The 24,366-nt window shown below is 47.1% G+C and overlaps 1 protein-coding gene across 3 annotated transcripts in view; it reads right to left on the reverse strand.

Annotated features, from left to right (window-relative positions):
- LOC121598347 (RNA-binding protein 24-B-like) overlaps window positions 1–24,366 on the reverse strand; it is a 50,345-nt gene that overhangs the window by 16,764 nt on the left and 9,215 nt on the right. For all 3 annotated transcript variants that reach the window (XM_041925024.1, XM_041925025.1, XM_041925027.1), the window contains exon 3: window positions 69–524. In XM_041925024.1, coding sequence (XP_041780958.1) covers window positions 69–326 — 258 coding nt within the window. In that variant the 5' untranslated portion in view covers window positions 327–524. The remainder of the gene's footprint in view (window positions 1–68; window positions 525–24,366) is intronic.

A 24,366-nucleotide genomic window follows, 5' to 3' on the forward strand; every position in this document is an offset into this window, starting at 1 on the left:
GGAAGGATGATGTGTTAGTCAAATGAAAAAAATAACCCCAAACTCCCAAAAACCCACTGCACACTTACGAATCCGTAGCCGCGGCTTTTGCTGGTGGTGCGGTCGGTTATCACAACGGCCTCCTCGATATCGCCGTACACGCTAAAGTGCTCCCGCAGGCTCTTGTCGGTCGTGTGGTACGGCAGCCCGCCCACGAACAGCTTCGTCCAGGTCGTGTCCTTCTGGCTGCTCTGGGAGGAGGACGTGGTCGTCGTCGTGCCGGTGCCGCCCGACTGCACCAGCGCCAGTGCGGCATCGGCCGCATCCGGGGAGACCTGCATCAGCATTTTGTAATCCAGCTTTGCGACCGTTGCCAGCAAACCTGCTGCCACTGTTGCACTTGATAATATTCTGGGGGAGGGCGAGATGTCCTTCGTAACGTCACACTCTCACACGCACACACGGAGAGAGACTGTGTTTCAACCCACACGTTGGATATGTAGCGAAAGCTGCTTGTTTTGGTCCTTCGTGCCGGATACGCTTATCTGCAAATGAGAACGGACAGATCGAGAAAGAGAGGGAGAGAGCAAGAGCAAACAAAAATAGCAATTAGTAAACAGAGCAATTAGGCAAAGGGTTTGTTCTAGCGAAGGGTTTTATGAAAGGGTAAATGTCTCAATTTTATGACTAAAGTTAAAAAAAGTACAACAATATTTGTTTTTTTTTTTCATCCCTCCTGTGTAACTCTTTCAGCGATCTTCTCCTAAATAAAACCTAAAACTGTAAATAAGAAAGGAGCTTCGTTTTAAGTCATATCGCACGAAAGGGGTTGAGCTGCTGAACGTTTCCGTCTTCTTTATTTTGGGTGGATAGAGACGATATTGTGAAAAGAAAAACAAACAAACAAAGAACACATTTTACGCATAAACCTCTTACAGCTTACGGACGACCGTCAATTTGAGGTCAAGCCGTACAAACACACACACACGCAGCAATTCTGTCGAAAGACAGGAACTGATATCCATCGTGAAGGCACCCACAGCTACCTCAGGAAGGTGGTAATTTGATACCGTTTTTCTCTACCACTGCGTGCTTACGTACACTCCCGTTTAAAGGGACGAGACATACGTCTTGCAACACAATCGGGCGTATGTCAACACGCTTGCAGAGCCCTGCTTTAATACCGAGAGAGCGTGTTCAAATTATTTCCCTTTTTTGTTCAGTTGTTCAGCTCCTACTCCAAAATCGCCGTTGGCGTAGTTTGTGTTTTTATTTTAATTTTTCCACCAGCAAATGGTCCCACCACCGCACGGTCACGTGGGTCGATACAAATAACTCTCTGAGTCTCTGACGGCGGTCTCCCCCCTTATGGCTTTGGCTTTTTTGTACTGCGGGGACGAAAACGGAAGGTGATTTCAGTTTATGAATTCGATACTTCCGCCCGGAGCAATTGTGCCGCTCCATTGCTGCTGGCATAGTGTATGTTGTGTGTGTGTCTGGGGCATTACCGCACGATTAGACAGTTCAAAGAAGAAGGGAATGGAAAAGTTGGACGTAAGCAAGAAGGTTTCATTTTCAAGATAGAATAAAAGTCACATGGTTTCATTTGGTTCCGTTTTCCCCAAGTAAACCACACGAACGAACGAACGAGCAGAAATATCAAAGCGTCTAGCTTTGAACGAGATCCCAGGCTAGTGTAGGCGGTATGTGTGCTAGAACAAAACCAGTATCACAAAGCACTCTTACAACCGTAGCTCCGAAAATCAATGCGCAATCACTGAACTGCACACACACACACCCGTACAAAGTAGATTCATTCTCTTCACCCGGAACGATTACCTTCCGCCCCCAGACAAAACGATCGCAAACATTCGATACTTCAAATTAACTCTTCACGCATGAGAGAACCTAACTCGCCGGCAGTCCCCAATCACTGGTTCCGCCGTCCATGTTGCACTACCGGGCCAAAGAGTCGAGTGATCGAGAACGCGTGTGTGTGTGTGTGTCTCTGCCGTTCTGTACAAAAAGCTGCCAATGCCGAAAACTATCGAAAGTTTGGTCAACCGTGCACTCCGGTGGCACCCCCGGAACACACACACAATGGGGTCCTGTGAGTGCAGGAACTGTAAAACTGCGCCTGAGAGAGCGAGTGCTTTCAAGGCTTTTAAAACGTGCTCCTTCTGCCTGTCAAACGTTTTACATTCGAAGTGAACCACCACCACACTACCAGTTTCTGATGGAGTTCATAAATGTTATTGTCATTCCGAGGGTTTTTTTGCTTTGGTTACGAACTAAACAAAGAGCCCGATAAAAATAAACGTGCAAATGCATTCGGTGAACGTTTGGTGTACGTTGCTTTCAATCACTTTCCACCCCACCAGTTTTGAATCAGTAACCCGTTCCACCGTTGACCGGCTGGTGTCGACTACTTCCCGGACTTTTGGAACCCGGTTTGCGTTCTGTGCGTGAATGATGCAGGAGAAGGAGGAGCCCAAGCGGTGAAGCCTTCATAAATTATGTTGGAAACCCTCGCTTTTGTTTGGGACATTATTCCAGAACAAATCCACAGTTAGTTGGGGGGAAGCATTTGTCCCGGAAGCCGGATGGTACCAACCGTTCAGCTACGGTTGATTGCACCTCGTGGGCTTCTCGCCGGCGATCTTTCGCGGTGGAATAACTATTTTAAAAAACAAGGCAACTGACGCACACACACACACACAAGCTCTTCCGCTTCTGTCTGTCAGTGTCGACATTGTCATCAGTCGGTATCATCCATTACACCTCTCCCCCGTCACGTATCCTCCACAACACCGCACAACTGTTCTCTGCTGATGACAGTTGCGTTTTGATGGCCAAAAGGGGTGTGTGTGTGTGCGAAGATATGGCCGGTATTCATTTAAATGTTACTCCCTCAGTGCATCCACACTGGGAATAGAGGAAAAAAAACTCATGAAACGCTCGCTCTAGGAAAACCCACGGGAAACACTGGCGGGAAGCCTTAACCGATTGGTTCCGTTTCAATAGCGGAACCCACTGTCGCTCTCCACTCATCCCCGGAGGGCTTGCGCCTGAAAGATAGGCTAACTTCTCGACACGCCGGTGGTTTACAATTTCCAAACACGTTCATCACATTGATTGCAGTTTTTTTTTCCTATTTTTTTGGGCAGCTCTATGCCTCGGATCAGAAGGAATGGAAGGACATTAGAGAGTGCCCGAGCCGAACTGAGCGTACTTGCACCCTTGCCGAACAACGTTTCCTACAGCCAAAGTATGTACACACCCCTCTTAGCAGAAGCAGGGAGCACTCATCAGATTTTTTGTAGTTATACCATTTCAATTCTTTTTTACTGACACTTCGTTTCGTTTTTTTTTCTTATCACTGACAACTGAGCGACATTTGGGCGACGCGGTGCGATGCTTGCATACTAAAACGTGAACGCGGCGAACCCCGCAAAGAACGAAGGCGAGACACGATGCCTTGCCATGCTTTCGCTAGTGCGATTTGCCAAACGGTCCGAGAGGAAGGAGTTGTTGCGATGTTGCTCACGAAACAGGACCACGGCTGCCTGGACGCGAAAAAAAATTGGGGTCCTCAACGCGCCTTAATTGTTGTATTTTGCCAACATTTAAGCCGGCCGACTGTAGTCACGATGTGACCGCGCGTACACCATTTCATAACCTTCAAACTTTTGGTTCCAGCAAAAATGGTCTTTTGCTATGTTTTTGTTACTCTCTCATGCCTCTTGCGCGCGTTGCTGTGCCGGCTTCTGGAGGGGCATTTATGATGAAATTATTTTTAATGCCACTCTCGTTAGCTTCCCGTTCTTCCAGTAATCTAGCGACGATGCCTCAGCAGATCTGCTTCCCTCCTCCACAACTAATTCAGTGAGAGCATCGATTCTTATGCCTTTTTTTTAAGGACCTCGCCCTCATTTGCAACATAACCTTCGGATGTTGCCGGAAATGAAGGATGGCGTGTGCAGCCTTGGACCAGGAAGCGAACCGCACAGCGAACCCTCCACGAAATCGGTAAGCGAATTAATGTAGCGAAAAGGCAAAGATAACACCCTCACCACCTCCATTCCATATCGCTTATTCTCGACGTGCTTGGGAGGTGGATGCCGCAAAAGTGTCAAAATTAGAGAACTCGTTTGCGGGTTCTTTAACGCGAGGGACATGAAAAATGATGTTTTACTTTAACGCAAAAGTAAAGGAAACCCTTTAAAACTACCAAAAACCAACGGATTCTCGGTTTCAGGAGCATGGTTGTCTTTAAATTCGATGGCCATTCTCTTGCTAATGAATGACTTCTTCATGCCAACGCAACTCCTGTACCAATCCTGCCACATTCAATTACACCGTCAGTAGCACGATCGATTTAAGCTATGCCTACCATCGTCTGCAAACAATACCAGAATTCCAATGTCCCGGGAAGCCAATCTTCAGGGAGACATCTCAACACCCTTTCAGTAGTGCGTGTTTTGGGGACGAATAATACGCATCACTGATTTATGGATTTTAATTCGCCTTTCAACACAACAACTGCTCTGCTTATGCCTCTGTTGCGAAGGCGTTGCCCTGTGCAATCGATTGGTTGTTCCGCCTCCTTTCGAACTCTGGCGACCGTAAATCTTCGTGTTCGAAAAGCCACCAAACAAAAGATGCCCAAGAATGACATCTTCGTAAGCAGGGTGGAGGTTCTTGCATGCATGCATGCCATGCAAGGGGTTCGCCCGTTTTCGACCAACTACTAAACAGCAGCAGAACCCCAGCAGAGACTGTGTAATACCACATGTGGGCTCTCTGTTGGGAGATTCGTTTCGAGAGGCGATGAATTCCAATGCCCTAATCCTGGGTGACAACAATTTCGACTTCCACTAGACAACTGCATGCGGCCCCGGGTGCAATAATCATAAACCACTGCTTCTCTACCGTCTCCTCTCTCTTGCCCGTGGCGAGTGCCGAACGAGGGATTTACCATCATCAAGTACGGAATTCCTTTCCAAGGTATGCAATATGCAAACCGAAGACATCTGCTTGGGAAATTCAAGGCATAACACACGCTCAAGACGTTGCGAGGATTTGGGATACACTCTCAGAAAGATTCTATAGTCCAAACAGAACTATAGATGACAATGTTCTCATCGGTGATGCTCTTGCATCGGTTGCATTGTGGCGTTGTTTCCATGTCGGTCCCATTTACCTGAGGGACTCGTGGGCAAAGCAGAGGATCTAGATTCTGATTTGATGTTGTCGCAAGATTACCGAGCTTGTAATAAAATAATATACACATTACGTTTCACACAGGACCAAAAAAGCAACTTCAGAACAGAACCTTTTAGTTCCATCTTTCTTCACCCCCCGGAGGGGTTCTCTCAAGGGAGTCCCGGGAACGCGCAAGCAAACATTCGTCTCGTTACGCGTCCCTGCAACTACGTACGCGTATAATTAATTTCTCCCCTCTTTGGACACGGCAGACCATGTTTGCGTCAATGACAGACCCGACCAGGCAAAGGTGGCCCCGCTGCTGTTCATTTCCCAGTGGCCGCTTGTCCCATGTTGAAGTGGTGGTGAGGAGGTTTTTTTTTGTTTAATTTTAAAAGGCTCAGCATATCCTACCAATAAGCATCAATGGGGGAAAAAGGGGTCAGGGTTGAACGAGAGAGCGAAAGAGAGAAGATATCGGGAGCAACCTATTGCGGGTCGAAAGGTCATCGGATGTAATTTATCAACTTCACCAACAGATAGATACGCTGCTACAACCCGTCCCATATTGCCATCGACCTCACTGGTTTGGCTTCCCACACTGCCTCGCTTCTCCATACCGTAATTAGATGCAGCAGTCTGTGTGTGTGTCTGTGGCCGTGACCGAAAGCACCCACCTATTGGCCCTTCTTTTCCCACTGCTCAAATCCGGCAGGATAATTCACGACGGCTATTTAGACATCACATGCTGCCTGGTAGCTGGTTTATAGCATCTCCTTCCAAACGGCAACCACCAAGCGGGAGCCTTCCCGGGTAGCCGCCAGGGGACCTTGTGAGGCAGCTATTTCTCCTACTGAAAATCCACTCCCACTACCATTACCACATTTCGACATTTCCGCCTGCAAACAGTTTATCAACAGTCAAGTGTTAGTCCGGCTGAAACCTTCCGACGGGCACACCAACTGTACACAATGCCAGTGGTGGGTGTGAGTGCGCGTCAAAACCTCCACCGGGGGAAGCCATACAGTCTCGGATCAGCAGCAACGCGTGTACCGGTAGCTCCCCGTCGGTCGTCAAATCCACCTCGGGAGAGAAAGGTCGTTGCATATACCTCTGAATGAACGCACCGAGGTGGTAACTAGCAAGAGAAAGCAAATTGGTTTTTTTGGTTGCAACCAAGAAAGCCCAGCAAGATCCCAGAAGTTGTTGTGCTGTTAACCCTTTCTTCTAGTGGGCATGGAACACTATTTTACAGTATCAAATTTTCCTCGGAAGAACATTTTTCTTTTACATTCCTGTTTCTGTCTGCCCCAAAACGCTAGCTAAAAGTGCCGAAGCACTGCAAAAGCACTGTGGGTACAATTTCGTGACGTGAAGGTGAAGGTGCAAAACGGCCCATCCTAAAGTACACCCAAAACAGAACGGCAAAGCGGACATTCCACCCTCCCAAAAACGAGAGAAGGCAGCAGTAAAGCCCGCGAGGGAAACGACGACGCTGTTACGAGCCGAGTTTGCCGAAGGAGCATTACGTCGCGCGTCGTTAATGTGGCTGAAACAGAGCCTCCCGGTGCCAGCTTTCAAGCCCTCCCCTAGCTCATATTCCCCTGGCGAAAAGGAACAGAAATTATGTCCCAATGCTTTCTCGCTTGCTCGGTCCCGTTCGTTCTGTTTGTTGCTGTGGTTGGTTGCAACGTGGTTTCTGGTTCTAGCTGGTCACTATCTTCGCCCGCGTAACGCTTTCGAGGTACAGTGCAGTTTTATGCAACCCGTTATTTTGAGCCACACAACACATGCAGAACGGGGAGGTTGAAAGCATACAGAGCAAGCACAACCATTTGCACCTTCCGCTTCTCCACTGCCTCCAATGCCAACTCTTCGGAAAGGACGACGACGTGAAGTGCAAACGGGTAGTAGTAGCCCAGCAATTGTCATCGCGCGTTTCGCTGTACCACCAACACACACACACACACACACACACACACACACACACACACACACACACACACACACACACACACACACACAAACACAATCCAGCACAAAATCGCACACGGAACTTTACGACCAAGCGACTGCCCGCCTCGTGTGCTTGATGCTGGTATATTCGGTGGTATGAAACCCTTTCGTATCCCGCTCCGTGTATGTGTCGAATGGGGTGGAGGGGAACACGAACAACACGGCGACCAGACACGCTCGTTCGCTGCCTTTGATGCCAACAAGTCCACCAGGACCAGGACCTCACAAAACAACGCGGCAGGCACGGCCAGCCAGCGGCCTTAACAACGAAGGGTGAATTTTAATTTCTGTAAGGACAGTTAGAAAACAATGTGGAGTGAAATACGCCTGCGAAAGGGGTTGCTTTTCCAGAAGCGCAAAAAAACTGTATATAAACGATCAAAATCACTCACAGCATAGGTCTGCACGGTACGACTTCCCCTTGCCACCTCTCTTTCTCTTTTCGGTCGTAGTGGCAGACATTGCATGAAACGGATATTTGCCGGGTTTAAGCACGGCTCGAGCGCCATCACCTCTCCCGCGCAACAAGGTTTCGATATACTCATTCGAGTTTAATTTTCACATCCGTTTCTTTTCGCGCTGCTTGCTTCCGCGCCCCCCAACAGCACACGAACAAATTGAATGCACGTAGCTATTTTTATATTTTTAAAATTCTTTCCCCTGCACCCCGAGGATCGTAATTTTCGTTCACCTTTCTTCTTTGTTCACGCTGTTCATGCAAAAGACCGAGAGAAGGAGGAGGACACACACCTCCGTTCAAACTCACAAAGAACGAAATTAAAAAAGCACCACACGAAAGCTAACATTCCCAAATGCCAACGCCCCTCCCGGGGTAAGTAATTGCAACAGCATACATTCGCATTCGCGCTGCTGTGTGTTTATGTGCGTGACCGTGCGCCCATGGAACCATTTCCCCGGCAATTGAGAACTAATTCATAACAACATTGTCATCATCCTTTGGGGCAGCAGGACGACAACGACAAGGAATGTGCTCTCCCCGGTAGGAGTGTTTTCGCACCTTTTCGGTGCTATTTTCTCAGCTAATGGAATGTGTAATCTTTACATTCCACTGCCACTGTACGATTAGGTCTCTCTCTTCGTCGGTGCAAGGACACCTTTCTTTTTCGGGGGAGGCCAACCACAAATCATTCCGTTCTGTTAAGGGACTGCTTCTCACTTTCCATTGGCAAAATTGGAAGTGGTGTGTGTGTGTGGGCGCCATTCGCAGCCAGCAACCTTCTATCGCACAACACTATGCTCGTCTGGCTTCGTTCATAAATCAAATCAATTTCAGCACAGTTCTCTTGCTGCCTGCCCTACCAGTTTTCCCAGCTTTTTGACAAACGACAAACACACACACACACTCGCAACACATTAAAAGCATGGATGAAAGGTGGTGCCAGTACAGTGCCAGCTCCGCCGTACCAAGCTTCTCACCCTGCTGAAGGACACGCAACCACGATACTAATGGGACGACTAATAGGCTAACGGTTAGGGGATGGGTGGTGGTGGAGCATGAGGTAAAAAAGTGACCAGCTCGACATCAAACGATGCAACGATTTATCATCATGCGATGCTCCCACGTTCCCCCCCACCTGCTAGGTGGTCCCGAGTGGTCATCGGGTAGTGCTCGCGTAGAATCTGCTCCGTAAATCTGACACAGACAGTCGTCCAACGGCATACAAACACACGTGTGACAACGAACGAACTGTTGGAAATACACATACACAGAGCCTGGCTGTCAGGGCAATCATTGCACTTGGGTTGGGTTTCAGCAGTTTTATAGGCACTGTTGTAACTGTGTTGAAAAACACCCTGGACCCGACCCCAATTCCTGAACCGGAGTCTCCTCCAGGTCCGCTCTTCGGAGTCAAAATGTAGCCGAGGTCAAGTCGGGCGTAATTTATGAACCCCAATCGAGCGCAATCGACGTTTAACTACTGCTTCAATGTATGCAGAGTGGGCAACAACGCAACTAAACAACAAACTAATCTAATGAATTTATCCACTTGGGTAGGTCTTTGGAGCAGGAACTTTCTCCAGCTTTACTACCTCATTGCAATTGAAGTGTACTCGACGACAACGACGACGACGACAACGTCGTACGTTTAGCTGCAAATGGCATCGGTCCCAAGAAAGGGACGAGAGAGCGACTATAAAGTCGAGCAGCCAGGACCGGCGAAAACCATCCGAAGGAATTAATTTATTTTTTCGCATCGTCAAGAATTTAACCCCAGACGCCCTTTCTGGGATTGTCCCTCGAAACATGAAACATGCTTGGTAAGCGTTTTTTGCTTTTTTTCGGAGAACATTGTGGTTGATGCTATCGAGAACAAAGTGTCACACGATTGGCAACCACCACACAAATATCCCATGGTCGGCATCATCGGGACGGAGAATCCCAAAGATTAGCGTCCCCACACGCCTTATTGTGGTAAGTGATTTCTCTTCCAAATCACTTCGTCATGGTTGTGTCTGCGCCAAACGTCTGGAGAGCAATCGACGTCAAATCGAGACACAACCCGGTGGGGAGGGGAGTCGATAGGTGATGGCCGTGCTGCTGGCATTAAGTTAGCAATCATTAATCACTGCACCGAAACACACGGGAACAGGATACACACACCATCGAATGAGGTGAGTTGACGCTGCTGAGATAGCCTTTTCTACATCTGCCATTAGAAAGGACGCGCTCTATTGTCCCGTGAAGCTGCCTAACAACATAGTTCTCGGCATCATTAGGGCCGATTGGCTGGGTTCATGTTCTTTGGAGTGGTAAAGATATTGGCATTTCCTGCAACGTTGTCTAGTTATTTATGTATTTTAGGATCTTTTTGTGTCCTACAATAAGATGTTGAATGAGATTGAAGAACGAGATATTTAAGCCTCTTTGGAATGTGTCTATTCTTTTGGTGAATCAACTTTAAGCATTTCAGGCTTTTAGAACGCATAAACTGAGTTTAAATGAAGAATTACACCTTCGAATAAACGAAGAATTGCGTATTCCAACATGACAGAGTCGTCAGATGTTACCCTTGAATGCTTGTTGTTGCTGTAACATCGCAAACAAATTAAACTAATAATCATTTAAGCCGATCAACCAGGACTATCAGAATTTGTAGCAATAAAGCAATACAAACGTGCTATAAATAATCCCCAAGTTAGTACGCAACATTACTTCTACGCATTTTATCTTCAAAAGTATTCAACACACAAAAAAACCGAAACAAGTGCGTCATTGTATGGAAGTACGCCATTGCCATTCCCGAACCGATGCAATCATCAACCACAAAAGGGAAAAGAATACAGTTTATTCCGCATCACCCTTCGTGACGCAGTAACTATCTTCTTCGACGACACTAAGATAAAGGACTGGCCCCGAACGCGTGCCACAGAACGTCATCATCATCATCATCATCCAACGGTGAGCGTTCGGACTAGCGACGTCATTTTTCTACCGAGATAAACTCTTCCTCCCTCCCCCTCGAAAGGATGACTTCACAAATTCCGACTCCCCCCTCTGCGCCCTATTCCGTTTGACTGCGACACACATACCATGGTGGGGGGGTTGAATATGGATTTGGGATAATTTATGCAGATAAACGAAGATCCTGCAACGAATTCTGATTGAGTTCCTACTGGAAATAAAAACGCATTGAATCGCTACGTACGTATTCTTTACGCCCTCTATCGGTGGTTTGGTGATATAAGGCATGTCCCTTTACATGTGTCAATAATATAATGCAAAAGGAACAAACACAAAAAATACAACAACTCCCTCTTCACAAACACACACACACAGCAAACCGCAAGGAAGCAATGGTGCTGCTGATGATGATAGCATGCAAACGATTTCCTTCACATTTTCCTAGAAAATATAATCATACGGTATCATTTTCGTAAAATGTGCATGCATGCATTATGCTTCAACCCTCACACTGGTCCAATCGCGCTGCTCCACGTCAACGTCAGCCGGGCGAATGGGCTGCCCTTGCAACTTTTATGAGCCATTCAACTGCATGTTGCACTGCGACCACTTACCACCGTGCTGGGTGCAGCTGCTGTTGCTCGCTCTCACTCTCCCCTGATGCATACCCGCACCACTTTTCAATGTGTGTGAGTGTGTGTGTGTGCATACACACAACGCTATACGATCGGAACAATATTTTATGACACAAACACGGTTCCGATTTCCGTTCACAATTTACGACCCAGTCCCAGCGCGCTGCATGTGTGTGCAGTTTCGCCGCCAAAATCCTTTCATTCGTGTCCGCCGCACACCCCTATCTCTCTCTCTCTCTTCTCGTATGGGTTTCATTTTTTTTTTACTCTCCAACGACTCAGCCTTCCAAACGTCAGCAAAACAAAGACAAAAAGCGCAAAGCGCACCCCAATATCAACAATCAACAAACGGCGTAAGTGGCGAAGGAGATAGAACAACAGCGTAGAAGGAGAGCACGAAGCACGAAGCACAAAAATCAAACATCAACCGGTAATAAACAACTCGACGCGTTAGGATAATTGTGTATGGGTGTGTGTGTGTGTCTCGATGTTTCGGTGTAGTTGTGAGAACTTTCCTGTACACACCACGTCACCTTTTTTTCCTGAGTTTCATTCGTGGGTTTTTTTTGTCGTTCACTCCATGTGCCCCTGATTCGACCATTTCCCTCCGGGGCTTGTGGTGGGAGACTTAGTTTTGGCCTGGTAGTTTCACCCCGGCTTTTCCGTCTTTCTACTTCCCCCTTTCGCCCCACATTTGTCCTTTGTGTCAATGTACTAGGCTACAGAGGCGCAAGCTACATACCAAGTCTGGCCAAGGTTACAAACACACACACATTCTAAATGCGCGCGCGTTGCATATCAAGACGGGGACGGCGGCAGACAAACTACACCAACGAGCCACATTCTACACTTCCAGGTGTGTGTGTGTGTCAATGTGTATGTGTGCACGTAGGGCAACGATTTCAAGAATTACATGCATGTTAGGATCGTACAGGCGGGCCTCGCGTGGGGAGGTTAATTCCTTCCTTTCATCCAAAAGGAGAACGATTTACGCTCACTGTTTCCTTTCCCTTTTTGAAGTTGAAACGCGTTAAAAGGGAGCAACTAAGTCGAGAGGACCTCCGGACACAGCAACAGCAGCAACGAATGGCAGCCCGAACAGGAAAAGAGAAAGCAAGTAAGGAAGGACAGTCTTTAAAAGGATTCCTTCGAGGTTTAAATGTCTTCCGAAAACCCCAAAAAAGGGTGCCAAACAAGAACTGGATGCCCCGAAAGCCCAGACACCAGATGTTTCTAGCCCGGGCCCGGCCAGCATTTAGCAGGGTTCTTCTTCCACCACATCACCCTTACCCATCCTTTCCTTTGTGGCTCGTGCGTTACGTCTTGTCTTCTGAAGTACAGTGGGGGTTTGACAGTACAGAACACCTTTTCTTGGTGCGATAGAGAGAGAAGAACCCAAAAAAATCCAATGCCTCATCGCAGGGAATTGCCCACGAGTCAGTTCAGGCTCAGTCAGTCGGCGATTTAAAGGGACCCTCTCTTTGCCGTGCCGAGCGTCGTTTACAGTGCGAATTGGGTCATTTACCCTTGGACTCAGTAGAAGAAGAAGAAGAAAACTAATCCTCAACCTCAACCCGAGGGAGAAACAGCTGTCAGGATATTATAGCCACGCAGAAACCTCACGTCACCTTTTTGATGGAGGGAACCTTTTTGGAAAAAAGGAACATTGGAAAACGGAACACCAGAGTGAGACAGAGATAGAGAGAGTGAGACCCACACAGAGCGTTCTAACGATGTGCCGAGAACGTGTGTACCAGGATGAACACAGTCACACACACCACACGTTCTGTCGATTAATCAGCATCGGATCAGCTTGCTCCATCGCCCTTTCCCTCGAATTTCCCTTCCTTTTTTGTTATTTGTAGAACAAAGCCCATCGGTCGAAGCTAACCTCTATCCGGGCGGTTGTTCTCCACAAAACGTTATCCACTTTTCCGGCCCACAGGCCGTTCTGTTCTTGCCGCTGTTTCGCCAGCCAGCCCGGCTTCAGAGGGGCGCTGTTTTTATGATTCTTTCCGTGCCCGTACGCCTCACGCTCACTTTATCAGGACCTTTATGCACTCCATTAATTCGATTTGCGTCATGCGGATGAACCTCTCTCTCTCCCCACGGGCTGCGTATTGTGTTGTGAATTTGTCCTTACAAAATTCAGGATCGATCGAAGGGACATGCCATCGATTCCCACCTTACACACGTTGATGACGGGAAAAATCTGACAAATAATATACCCAACATATTCCCGTGGCACCTGGGAACACCTTTGCGGGCAACGACGGGCAACAAAAAACCCCGTCCCGGGAAGGGGGAAGTCGTGCGTTATCAAATATTAACCTCGCTCTCTCCCCACGCAAGGGGGGCAAACAGTAGCAAACCCCAACAAAGGGAGTCGTCCACAATACCGAACATCATTATAACACACACAGGGAGAACGTTGTGGCGTTATTCTCGCCAGTCCCGTATTTAATGTACCTTTTACCGGAACAGGAACACAGGAGGGGGGTTTTGCTCGCTCGGCGCCCTACCACTACTATTCCCTCACTATTCTGGCACACACTGTTATCAACCTTCACACACGATTGCATGTGGTTCTTTATGCCTTTTTTCCCCCTCTTTGTGTGAATTTCATTGATCCCTCTCTTGCCTATATCAATGAAGGGAAGGGGGACTCACCCACAGCGGAAAGGATACTACCGGAACCGGAAGGACAACCTTCGCTCTCCCGCCCTTCCAGCGCACTGAGCAAGCACCGACAGGCGACGGTGGTTAGCGCGTAATAAAATCGCTGGTTTGTTTCTCACACCATCACACCAGCACACCAAAAAAGACCCCCACAACAGGGTTGTCTAAGAGGTTTATCAATTTACGATGCAAACCCTTGGAGAAGGAAGAAGCCGTGCGCATGAAATTTAAAACCATGCTTCCTGGCTGGCTGGCAGCGTAAACCGCAACAGCCTGACGTATCTTGTCGATCGGAAACTTCGACAAAAAAGGACCGCTTTTTTTCGATGGCTATTCAATCGAGTGTGGCAGTTTCTGCTCCTCCTCCACAGCAACACAAGCTGCCACTGTGAATCTTCCCATTTTTTTTGGTATGCTGGTACACAAGAGAAAGGAAACGTGCGGTAATTTACTGCACCGTGAGAATGGTTCCTCCGGTACGAGGGTACGAGAGTACGCTGAGACGAGCAGCAACACAACACACAAAAAAGGTATCTCTTCAAAATATCATTATACTGGCGTTGCTGGCGACAGTTGCGCCACGAACCTTCCTTTAAACACTGAAGAACCTTCTTGCCATGCTGCTCCCCTTCACATCCCGCGCGCTCGATGCACTTTCGCATACAAATGCCTAATTAAGCGCCGGTGCCTGTGTTCCTTTTCTCCGCCCTACCGTCAGATACGGTTTGGCCATCTTTCAAGAGTTTATCTTCCGATTATCAGACGACGGGACGGGTGTTCTTTTTGGTTGTTTTTTTTTTTGCATTTCCTATTTGGGATAAGCGCAAAACTTTCTATATTTCCGCGTCACAGTGAGGGGTTTCTTGAGTTAATTTGATAATAATTCAATTCTCGCGAAACTTTGCCCGGTACGGTACAACAGTCTGAGCTGGGAACGATATACAAGGGAAACGTTTCCAAACAGATAAAGGTGTCTCTGTCGCGAGTGTCTGATTAATGCTTAGGGTGAGCAATAAAGCGTTTGCTTCTTTTAATAAATTATAAAAGTAATTTCTAACGAGAACTTATAAGATTCAAAATAAGTATAAGATTCAAGGCAAACACTGTTTCCAGTAAGTAATAAATAATGTGTTTTTCTGTTTCAAACTCTCAAATAGAAAATGCAGTAATTGAATAAAACGTATTCCTTATATTAATTTCATTTCATTTATATTTCCAAAACAATATTCATATTTTTCACTGTTTGAGCATTCAAGGGTTTAACTTACTCTTTAAAAAAAGAAGTTACCACAACTGTCAAAATGGGGAATTTTATGTAAGATAAAAATATTCAATTAATAAATGTGATTTCAGTATATTCTCATCAAATCATCACAGCTTTGTTTTGTTTCGTTCCCTGTGTTTGTGTGCATTACCCGTCCAAACACAGCAGCACCCCACAGCTCCATCCCAAAACGAAGGCCCGCGGATGGATTCCCCCCCCCCCCCCCCGCTTCGAGACCTATTTTTACACAAAGAAATCCCACCTTCGGATTTTGGGCAGCAACTTCTTCCTTCCTGCCAGCCAGAGCTCGAGACATGCGAGCTAAACCGCATGTCTGAGAACACGTGTTGCCGCCCAACGCCCGACCCCATCCTCTCATAAAACCTGCCATACACACACACGCGTGTATGCCAGTCTACCACGGCGAACAACGACAGCGAAAAGGCAAACAATTCGAATGACCGAATGATGACTGAGTAAGCCCGGGCGCGCTGTGTGGGGGAGAAGCACACGCAGAGCCAAGAAAAATGGTTATTTTTTGGAAAATCTTTAACGAGGAAATTATTCGCAGCTTTCGCGCCCGACCCAGTCTTTTGCCCAGTGGTTTAAGGGGGAAAGAAGGTGGGAAAAAATGTTCACAAAACAAAGGCAGGATCATAAAACGCAGAGAAATCCACTTCCCGGCCGGTCGGAAAAGTCCAAAGTCTTTCTGCCAGTCCCAGCAGGTTTTTCCCCCCATCACTGAACTCTTGCCCGCAGTGCCAGTGAAAAGCCATTGCACTCATGGAATCCCAAAAAAAAACACACACACACACCCATCTGCAGGCTGCACATTCAAGCGAGAGCGGAATTCATTCAACTGCCGTCTCGATTTTCTTCAATTTTCCTTTTTTTTGTAATTTCGCCTCACAAATCCAACACACTCGTCTTTTATTATGTTTGGGGATTTTTTTTCTTTCTTCTCTCTGTGTGAGTCTAAAATGGGTGCCACAGAAGTTCACCGCGAATGAGCCCGACCCGCGAATCGGTCCGGAATCGGGTGGTTTGGCTGGGTGGGTGTGGGTTTTGGCACACCGACATCGTCGAAAAGTCACCCTCGGCGCAATCGGCAAGCAAATAAAACCGAACCGAAAATACATATCCAGCAGACGTAAACATTTCGCTCGCTCTCTCTCTCACTCTCCGAGTGACCCCTTTTTCCACCCTCCATCACCCCGACCCGCCCCGGGGGATTCCAGATTCTGGTTTAAGCTCTTCATGCTGCTTTTGAAGAACGATGTACGACTTTTATGAAACGGAATCAAGAGCGCCCAAGAACCGGGGATCATGAATCATGCGACTTCACTTTCCTTTGATTGTATACATTACCGCCCGGTCCTCCCCCCCCCCTCCCACCTCCCCCCTCCCCACAATCGGAATGAATTTCTTTTGTAATTTCCACAGCAACCGCACGGGCAGTAACACGGGCACCAGGAGGAAAAACCTTGCGTCGAATTATTCAATTTCCTCTTGACAATATGTTGAATGAGCAGTTCTTCTGTTTTCAAGCACCATCATCATCGTCATCATCGGGCGGGCCAGCAGAAGCCACGACAGCATCCATTCGGTGTGCTTGCGCCCTTACAACGGTGCGTCCCTCAATGGGGGCGGGAAAAAAGCAAGACAAAAAGCACGACCAATCGATATTCTGATCCCGGGCGCGGTGTGGCGCTTTCGCTCGAGCGCTCCAACTTCGTGCTGCAACTTGCACCGTTCAGCAAATATATCCTTGAAGTGCCTACTTCTCTTTTCCCCCTTTCATTCTCGCTGCCTTTCATCGCAGCAGGAAGTGGGAGAATCACACCTCTTCTCTCCTATACCGCACCCTAAACCCCAACTTACCAACCAACCATCTTGAACCCTCTGGTGCACTTGCACGACAAACGACAAGTGACCGAATACAAAGGAGCAAGCGACCGGAAGGATACGAGCGCGCGCGCGCGCTCGGAAGAAAAGCAGCTTCCCACCCCCGGCGTGCTGTATATGTTCCGTTATGAATCGTGGGACGCTTTTCACGCTCGACACTCTCAGCTGTTCGGTGAACCTCCTCGTGGGGGAGGCGCAAAGGCCTAATGCTGACGAGTGCAACCCCTTTCTTTTTGTTCCGAAGTGGCGAAGAGCGATGGTGCTGATGATGCTCGTCTTCTTGCTCGAGGGCTCCCCGAAGAGAGCCCACCCGGCCCACGGGATCGTGTAATAAAGCCATCGAATCGATACCGGCGGCTATACCTTCCTGGCTATACTTTGCTGTTAATAAATGTGGGTAGCCAAACCAAGGGAGTCAGATGGATCGCAAAAAAGTAGTTACTTTTATAGTCGCCGTTAGTGATTCGATACAGTTTGCTGTATTCGAGGCGATTCTGTTGACGATATTTGCTTCGATTTTTATGTAGTTAATTGATATTAAACAAAATCTTATTAAATGTTTTTACAAGTTTCTTTAGCTTCTCCTACAACGAATTAGATTATTATGATTTTAGGATGATTGTAAGGCTTATTTTTTTGTTTCATCTAGATGAGGTCCTATGTGTATTCGTGTAACACTCAAGTAAAGTGTACCATAAAATTAAAAAAAATAGACAAATTACTCCAGAAATGCAATGAACAACAAAACGATTTGGTAATTCATATTTAACAACATTAATATGATATTACACAAGCAAAAAGGATTAAGTAAACAAATGAAACTTAGGCCATAAACTATTAAAAATGAATGACATACAAAGCTAATAAAGAAAGCAAATAAATGAAGATTATTTCAAAAATATATAATTTTTGGGCATTTTGGAGAAACACTATTTAAAATGTATGAAATAGCATTGAATAAACGAAGAACTTTGAAGTATGCCATATGGTAATTTTGAAAAAGAACATAAAAATCCAATATTTACTAAATTCATAACCCTAAATTGCTACCAAATCCACCTGAGCTGTACCAACAGCAAGGTAAACAACATTTACACACGCCCCAAATACAATCACAAAAAAACCTACCCAATTATCACACCATGATTTCCGAAAGTTCGTACAATCTTACCCAATAAACCTCCAAACACACCGTAAACTCAGCAACACACCGAAAACGGTCGCCCTTACGAACACGTGTTAATCAAATCAATCTCCAAGCGTGCTCTCTCGCACCTCTTACATTGGCTCTCACTACGACGAGAGCCTTACCGTCTCTCGTAAGTTCGTCAAGCATTTCTCACCCTCCCGGGTGTAGTAATTCCCTTTGAAAAGGATCCGAATTTCCCCAATCCACCCAGCTAACTTTGATTTTCACTAAGGCTGGCACAAAGCTTTATGGATCGAAAATCAGCACCCACTTCCTTTTTTTTTTGTCGAGAAATTCAAACCAACCTAGCTCCTAAATTTGAGTGTTTCTGTTGTACTGTGTGTGTGTTTCTATTGTTATTTTCTGTTTTTGGGACCGATTGTAGGTGTTGTGGGGCTCCTTTCCAGCTGCCCATGCATTCGTCATAAACACATTCCGATACCAACAACACCAAAACACGCGGTGACGCGACACACACCACTGCCCGTGTGGCTCAGACTTCTAGCTCGCCCAAATATCCCCACCCTGGTGCTTCTCTGCCTCTGTCTTTTGCTGCTCACTCTCTTCCCCCATTTCGACCGATGCCCCGGATGGTGGTCGCGACAAGGTGAACGAAAGGCCAGTAATTACCATCGGGGGAAGCCAAATGTATGTGCATACAGAGTAGCCCCGGAGCACCGTAAAGCACCAGCGTAAGCGCACGCGTGAAACCACCACCACCATCACACAGTGGGTTCAGCCAACCAACCGGCCCCGAAACCATTTCTTTGCGCGTCCAAAATTCGAAAAAAGGAAAAGTCATAAATGCCAACGGTCGGAGAGTGCCAATGTTACGCGTGCCACCGAGCCCCAACGGTCCGTTCGAACGGAATGCGCCTCGGTGGTGCGATTTATGCTGCAGTGCTGCCAATGGGCGGTAGGGTGAGGTTCGTGTTACTTTGATTTTTATCATTATCAGCGAGCATAAAGTTCCAGGTGTGGATATTAAACACTCTCGCTCTGTGCGCTCAGCGAACTCTTTCCGCTGGTTGGAAGGGCTAGGAGGGCAAAGCCACCTTAAATCCCGCAATAATTAGCAGTGTAAGCCTGTATAACCCGATGGGTTGAGAGCAAGGGGGAGAAGGGGTTTGATGATCGTGTGAGGTTTTATTATTTGGAAGCACAAGTCTTGCACACATTTTCCTGTCGATCAAACGGGATCTTCACGTATGATCGAGGTGCGGCATAAAGCGGTGAGAGAGAGAGATAGAGCGAGAGCGATAATAAAGCAAGCCATAAAATCCTCCGTGTGTGCACACACCGATACGATCGTAAATATACACTCACCAACACACCAGAGCAGATGGCAAATACATACACATGCGGTCTTAAAAAATGTGCGGATGGAATCAGCATGCTTTCAAGCAGGGTTGTCAAACTTGTACAATACTAGCGCATTTGCACAAAAGCAAAAAAATCGAGCAACACAAATAATCATAATATTCTCTACACATGCGTGTGTGTGTGTGTGTGTGTGTGTGTGTGTGTGTGTGTGTGTGTGTGTGTGTGTGTGTGCAATATCAAAATAAAATATAAATTATTTCCTTTAAAAATGGTTCAACAAATAAACGTTAAAATAGATTGTTGATGTAGGTCAAAGGTCAATCAGGCCAAAATTAGCTTCCATACGAACATTATTTTACAACTAAACCGGTTATTTTGCTTTCTTTTAGAATAGCGAACTTATTGCTATTCGTAACGTAGTAGCTGTTCATTACTTTATAATTTCTCTTCAATGAAAGATTCAATACTAAACGTTTTTTGTTCATAATTATTTTCATCAATGTAACTCATATCATACCACTTTTCTATTCAACTGTCATTGACCTCCTGAAAGACATAATTATAAAAAAAAAACAAATATGACACCACAAACAACACTTGGACAACCCTGACCGTTGGTTACCAAACAGAACACATGTGCTACCGTTCGTTTCTCCCCTCCTACTTCGCTTCCTCCACAAACCATACTTCCTTCCGTGTCTAGCCAGCATATGGGGCGAGCAGGCCGGTGGAGCAGGCTTAAAAGCGAACAAGAAACATTAGCCCAACCCTCCCTCCGTCTGCTCATGCCTCCTCGCCGGGGAAAATGAACAAGGCAGCAAAAAAAGACTCCATAACGTTCCGCTTCGATCGGACGAGCACACACCACCAACGCCCCGAATTGTTCGCAACCAAACGGCTGCTACTACTGCTCCCTTTAATGTACCCCCGGATGCACTCGCCCTCCCCCAAGTTGCAATACCACGAAGGTAAAACAATGCACAAATTGCCCTCCGGGCACAATGAGCGAGACCATTCAAATGACGCTGTGCGCGCGAGCAATGATTTATCCCATTTTAATGAAATGTTCGATTTTTTCAAACTCGAAGGCACAGAGAGTGTGCGTCGCGTAAAAGCGAGTGTGTATGCGAATAAATAAAGCACAGTAAATCGCAAATCAACCAAGTCGCGTGTATGGGTTGATTGTTATGCGCCCGGTGGAAGGTTAAAGGGACGCAAAGGGTAGACGAGAGCAGACAGCTCGTTGTTGCATATTGCAGCATGAATGGGTGCGATCGCACAACGATTGTGTGTATCGGTAAAGCACAACGAGCGCCTTGGTATTGGTGAGTTAGTTAGGCAGAAGGGGGCAAAAAGCAGCAGCAGCAACAACCAACTTCATAATGAAACCTACTCAACGCTCCGGGAGAGGGTGTTTTTATAAAAAAAACTCCGTTCCAATAACAATAGAACTAGTGAGCGTTACGCCCCACAAGCTCGTACGTGAACTACTGCGGACGTCAAACTGTCAAACACGAGTAACCACACTCCACCTTATAGCCCTTCCTTGTAGTTGCCTTATCCTTGCCTGTGTGATCCATTACGATCCGCATTCGCTGAAGCATGCAGCATGTAACCTACAAGCGACAAACCTTTTTTTTCTATCAATGCTCTTACGTACCCATGCCAAGAGCATAATATTCCATGCCAATTGAAAACACACACACACTTATACAAATGAAGTTAACCAACAAAAACGCTGAACGTTATGACACACGGCCCTTACCTCGGGGCCCTTTTACGAAGCTCCTTGTGTTACCGTCTCCTGCTGACTCTTCTAATATCGCTCTCACTTCTGCTGGCTTCAAAAAACAAAACAGATGTTCGCTGGATGGTGATGTCCCTATTGCCCCCAGAGCTCGGCCCTCCCAAAGGCACACGGTAACGCATACGTACACCCAATATTTATGACGACAGACAGACGGGCAGACTGAGCCAGCAAAAAAACAAAAAAAGAGAGGGAAAGAAGGAAAGGATCATGACCCCCGTGCCATGCCGATGATAGCAGACGACGAACCCAGCAATGCCTGCCAGCTCGGCAGGGCTGGCTGCACTCGATCGGTCGAGGACACCACATGTCCTTTCGGAGCCTCAAAACACGCACACACAAACGCAGCACACCGTAGTAACAGCGGCAGGAAACTATCCCAACTACCACCGTAACGAAACCGTATCCAAGGAGACAAAAACTAACAGTTTACCTACGGACTGGCGAGGAGCTGCTGCTGTGCCCAACACGGTGATCATAACGCTTGCAACAGATGGTGATATGGGTTTTTGTGTGTGTATATACCTCTCGCTCTATTTAGTCCTCTATCGCACGTTCCGATCTACCACTTTTTAATGGTAGATCTCTGTGTGTGTCATCGCAGTACGTGATCGCCGACAGTCGACGTGGGGGAACCTCTGCGGCACGCAACAACAGCAGCACCAGCGCAGTAGCACCAGGAAGGTATGCTAGGACCCTGGCGGCGTGTGAACTAACTGCCAGTACAGCAACCCCATAACATTATCATAATAACCGGTGCCCAGGCTGAGACGCTCCGTCCGAAAGAGGTCGTTGCAGGAGACCTGAAAAAACTTCTCAACCGGGGCGACCCGGGTGCGCGAGCGTGCATTTGATTAGGCTCGGCCCGCTCGGCATGGAATGATATCGTCCAACGGGGGTCTTTAAACTTCGGGGTGTGAATTTATGCCACATGTGAGTGTCACTTTTTTTTCCGGAGCATATCGGTATCCAGATGGGAATGGCTAATTGTTGTCGCAGCACATGAAACTATTGGAACGTTTTAAATGAAACGTTTTTGTGCCGCATCAAAACAATGGTTGTCTGGGACAAAAAGCCCTGAAAGAAGAGGCTCTAAAACGTCTCTATGTTACTACGACGTTTAAAAACATCCCATGCAAAATCCCTCCAAGAACATTATGATGATGCCTCAAACAACAGCACTCCAATCGATGGAAACTTAATAAACTCTGCTCGCAAGAGGTAATCTTGGCAGAAGTAAACAAAAGTATATTACTGCTTCCATCCACTCTTGCAAAATTTCTCGTGGGATTTGATTTCATTTGTTCCATATTCCCACTTTCGCTTTCGTGCTCTTGTAAAACGGCCCGCTGCTGCCTCAAATCTGTACGAACCGAAGGCTAGCATGCAGCAGCACGCAGAACAACAGCAACAAAAAACACATCAAGAAAGCTATTTAAAACTGCAATAAAATCGCAACAAAGTGTACGGACACAACAACAACAAAAAAACCAAGACCTTTCGGGAAGAGAGAACGTCGTTACAACGGATCAAGCCGAGGCTGCAGCAGTGACGCTGCACGCACCGAGACCGTGAATCTTCAAACTCCCAGCTGTCTTTCATCTTCACGCGCAGCCTCTTGCGCGCTCTCTCTCTCTCTTTCTCTCCCTCGCGTTTCTCTATCGCACTCGGTCTTGGCCCGTGCATTCTTGCCGTAAGGCGAGAAACAACACAGATTAAACTGCTTTAAGAACGCCGCAACCGCATAAACGTGCTGTCTTCTGTGATCCGCGAACAGTTTGTTCCCTTTTCGTCCGCAGAGGTTGTTTGCCCAGGATACGCGAGTACACACGGGGGCACACACACACACACACACATTGAGACAAAATGAAAACTAACGGACGCTCGGTACAAAGTGCTCCAACCCCCTGAGGCATCGGTGCAAGTACACACTTTGCAGGATGAATTAATGATTAGCACCAGCGAAGGACCCTTCCGTCCTGTGTTGCGCGATGCAGAACAACCAGCCGGACGAGCCGTCAGTTGGGGAGGTGGTAAAGAAAAGAAAACAGATGGGATAAGGTGGTAACCGCCGACCTTACCGCCCTCATTGCCGGCCTAAATGACAATACACAACGCCGTTCCGTGTGCCCTTTACATACCAGGAGCGAAAACGAAACGGACTATTAAAATTATGCGTAAATTAATGGAAAATATTTACACCACACTCACGGTCACCGTTCACATACCCAAGGCGCAACGTTTTATTTTATGTTGCGCCATTTGAAATGTGTCTGTGTGTGAGAATGCCCAATGGGAAACGCACACAGGCCTCCGTTGCTGAACATCTCCTTACAATAACTTTACACCAGGACACACCATCGATATGAAATCGGATTGCATACGGGGCGCGCATTGTAAAACGAGCGGTAGAAAGGAAAATTCCCGGCTACGACCGTAGCTCACAGCCATGCAACAAACCCCCTTTTGTGCTAGGGGATGAATGATTCGTTTCCTACCAGATTCCTCCCACCCGGGGAGGGTCAATATCCTGTGCACACGTTCGCTGCTTTTTAGCGCTCCGTTCACTCTTCTGTTCCACCGTCGCATCCGGCTGCCATTACAATTCGTGCCGCTTGCGATTAGTTTTTGGCAGAGGGATCTGTAGGGATGATTCGTAGGGAAAACGGCAGAGCAAACCAGGAAAAAAAGCCGACCAAACGGCTGAACCAAAACTTCTGGTGAAGATATATGGACCCTCTTGCAAACAACGATTTTGGCAAACCGGGCCCGCTCACGTTCCATATTTCGTACAAACACACCCTTACCCAAATAATCACACAGACACAGAGAGAGAGAGAGCATAAGGATCAACATTCTTACACCCTTGAAAAAAAGGACGCGCACGACTGTACAGAAAACGGTCGAATTCTTTCGCGTTCTCCCCATTTATACGAACGA

The sequence above is a fragment of the Anopheles merus genome, chromosome 3L (assembly GCF_017562075.2).
Source record: "Anopheles merus strain MAF chromosome 3L, AmerM5.1, whole genome shotgun sequence".
Classification (NCBI taxonomy): domain Eukaryota; kingdom Metazoa; phylum Arthropoda; class Insecta; order Diptera; family Culicidae; genus Anopheles; species Anopheles merus.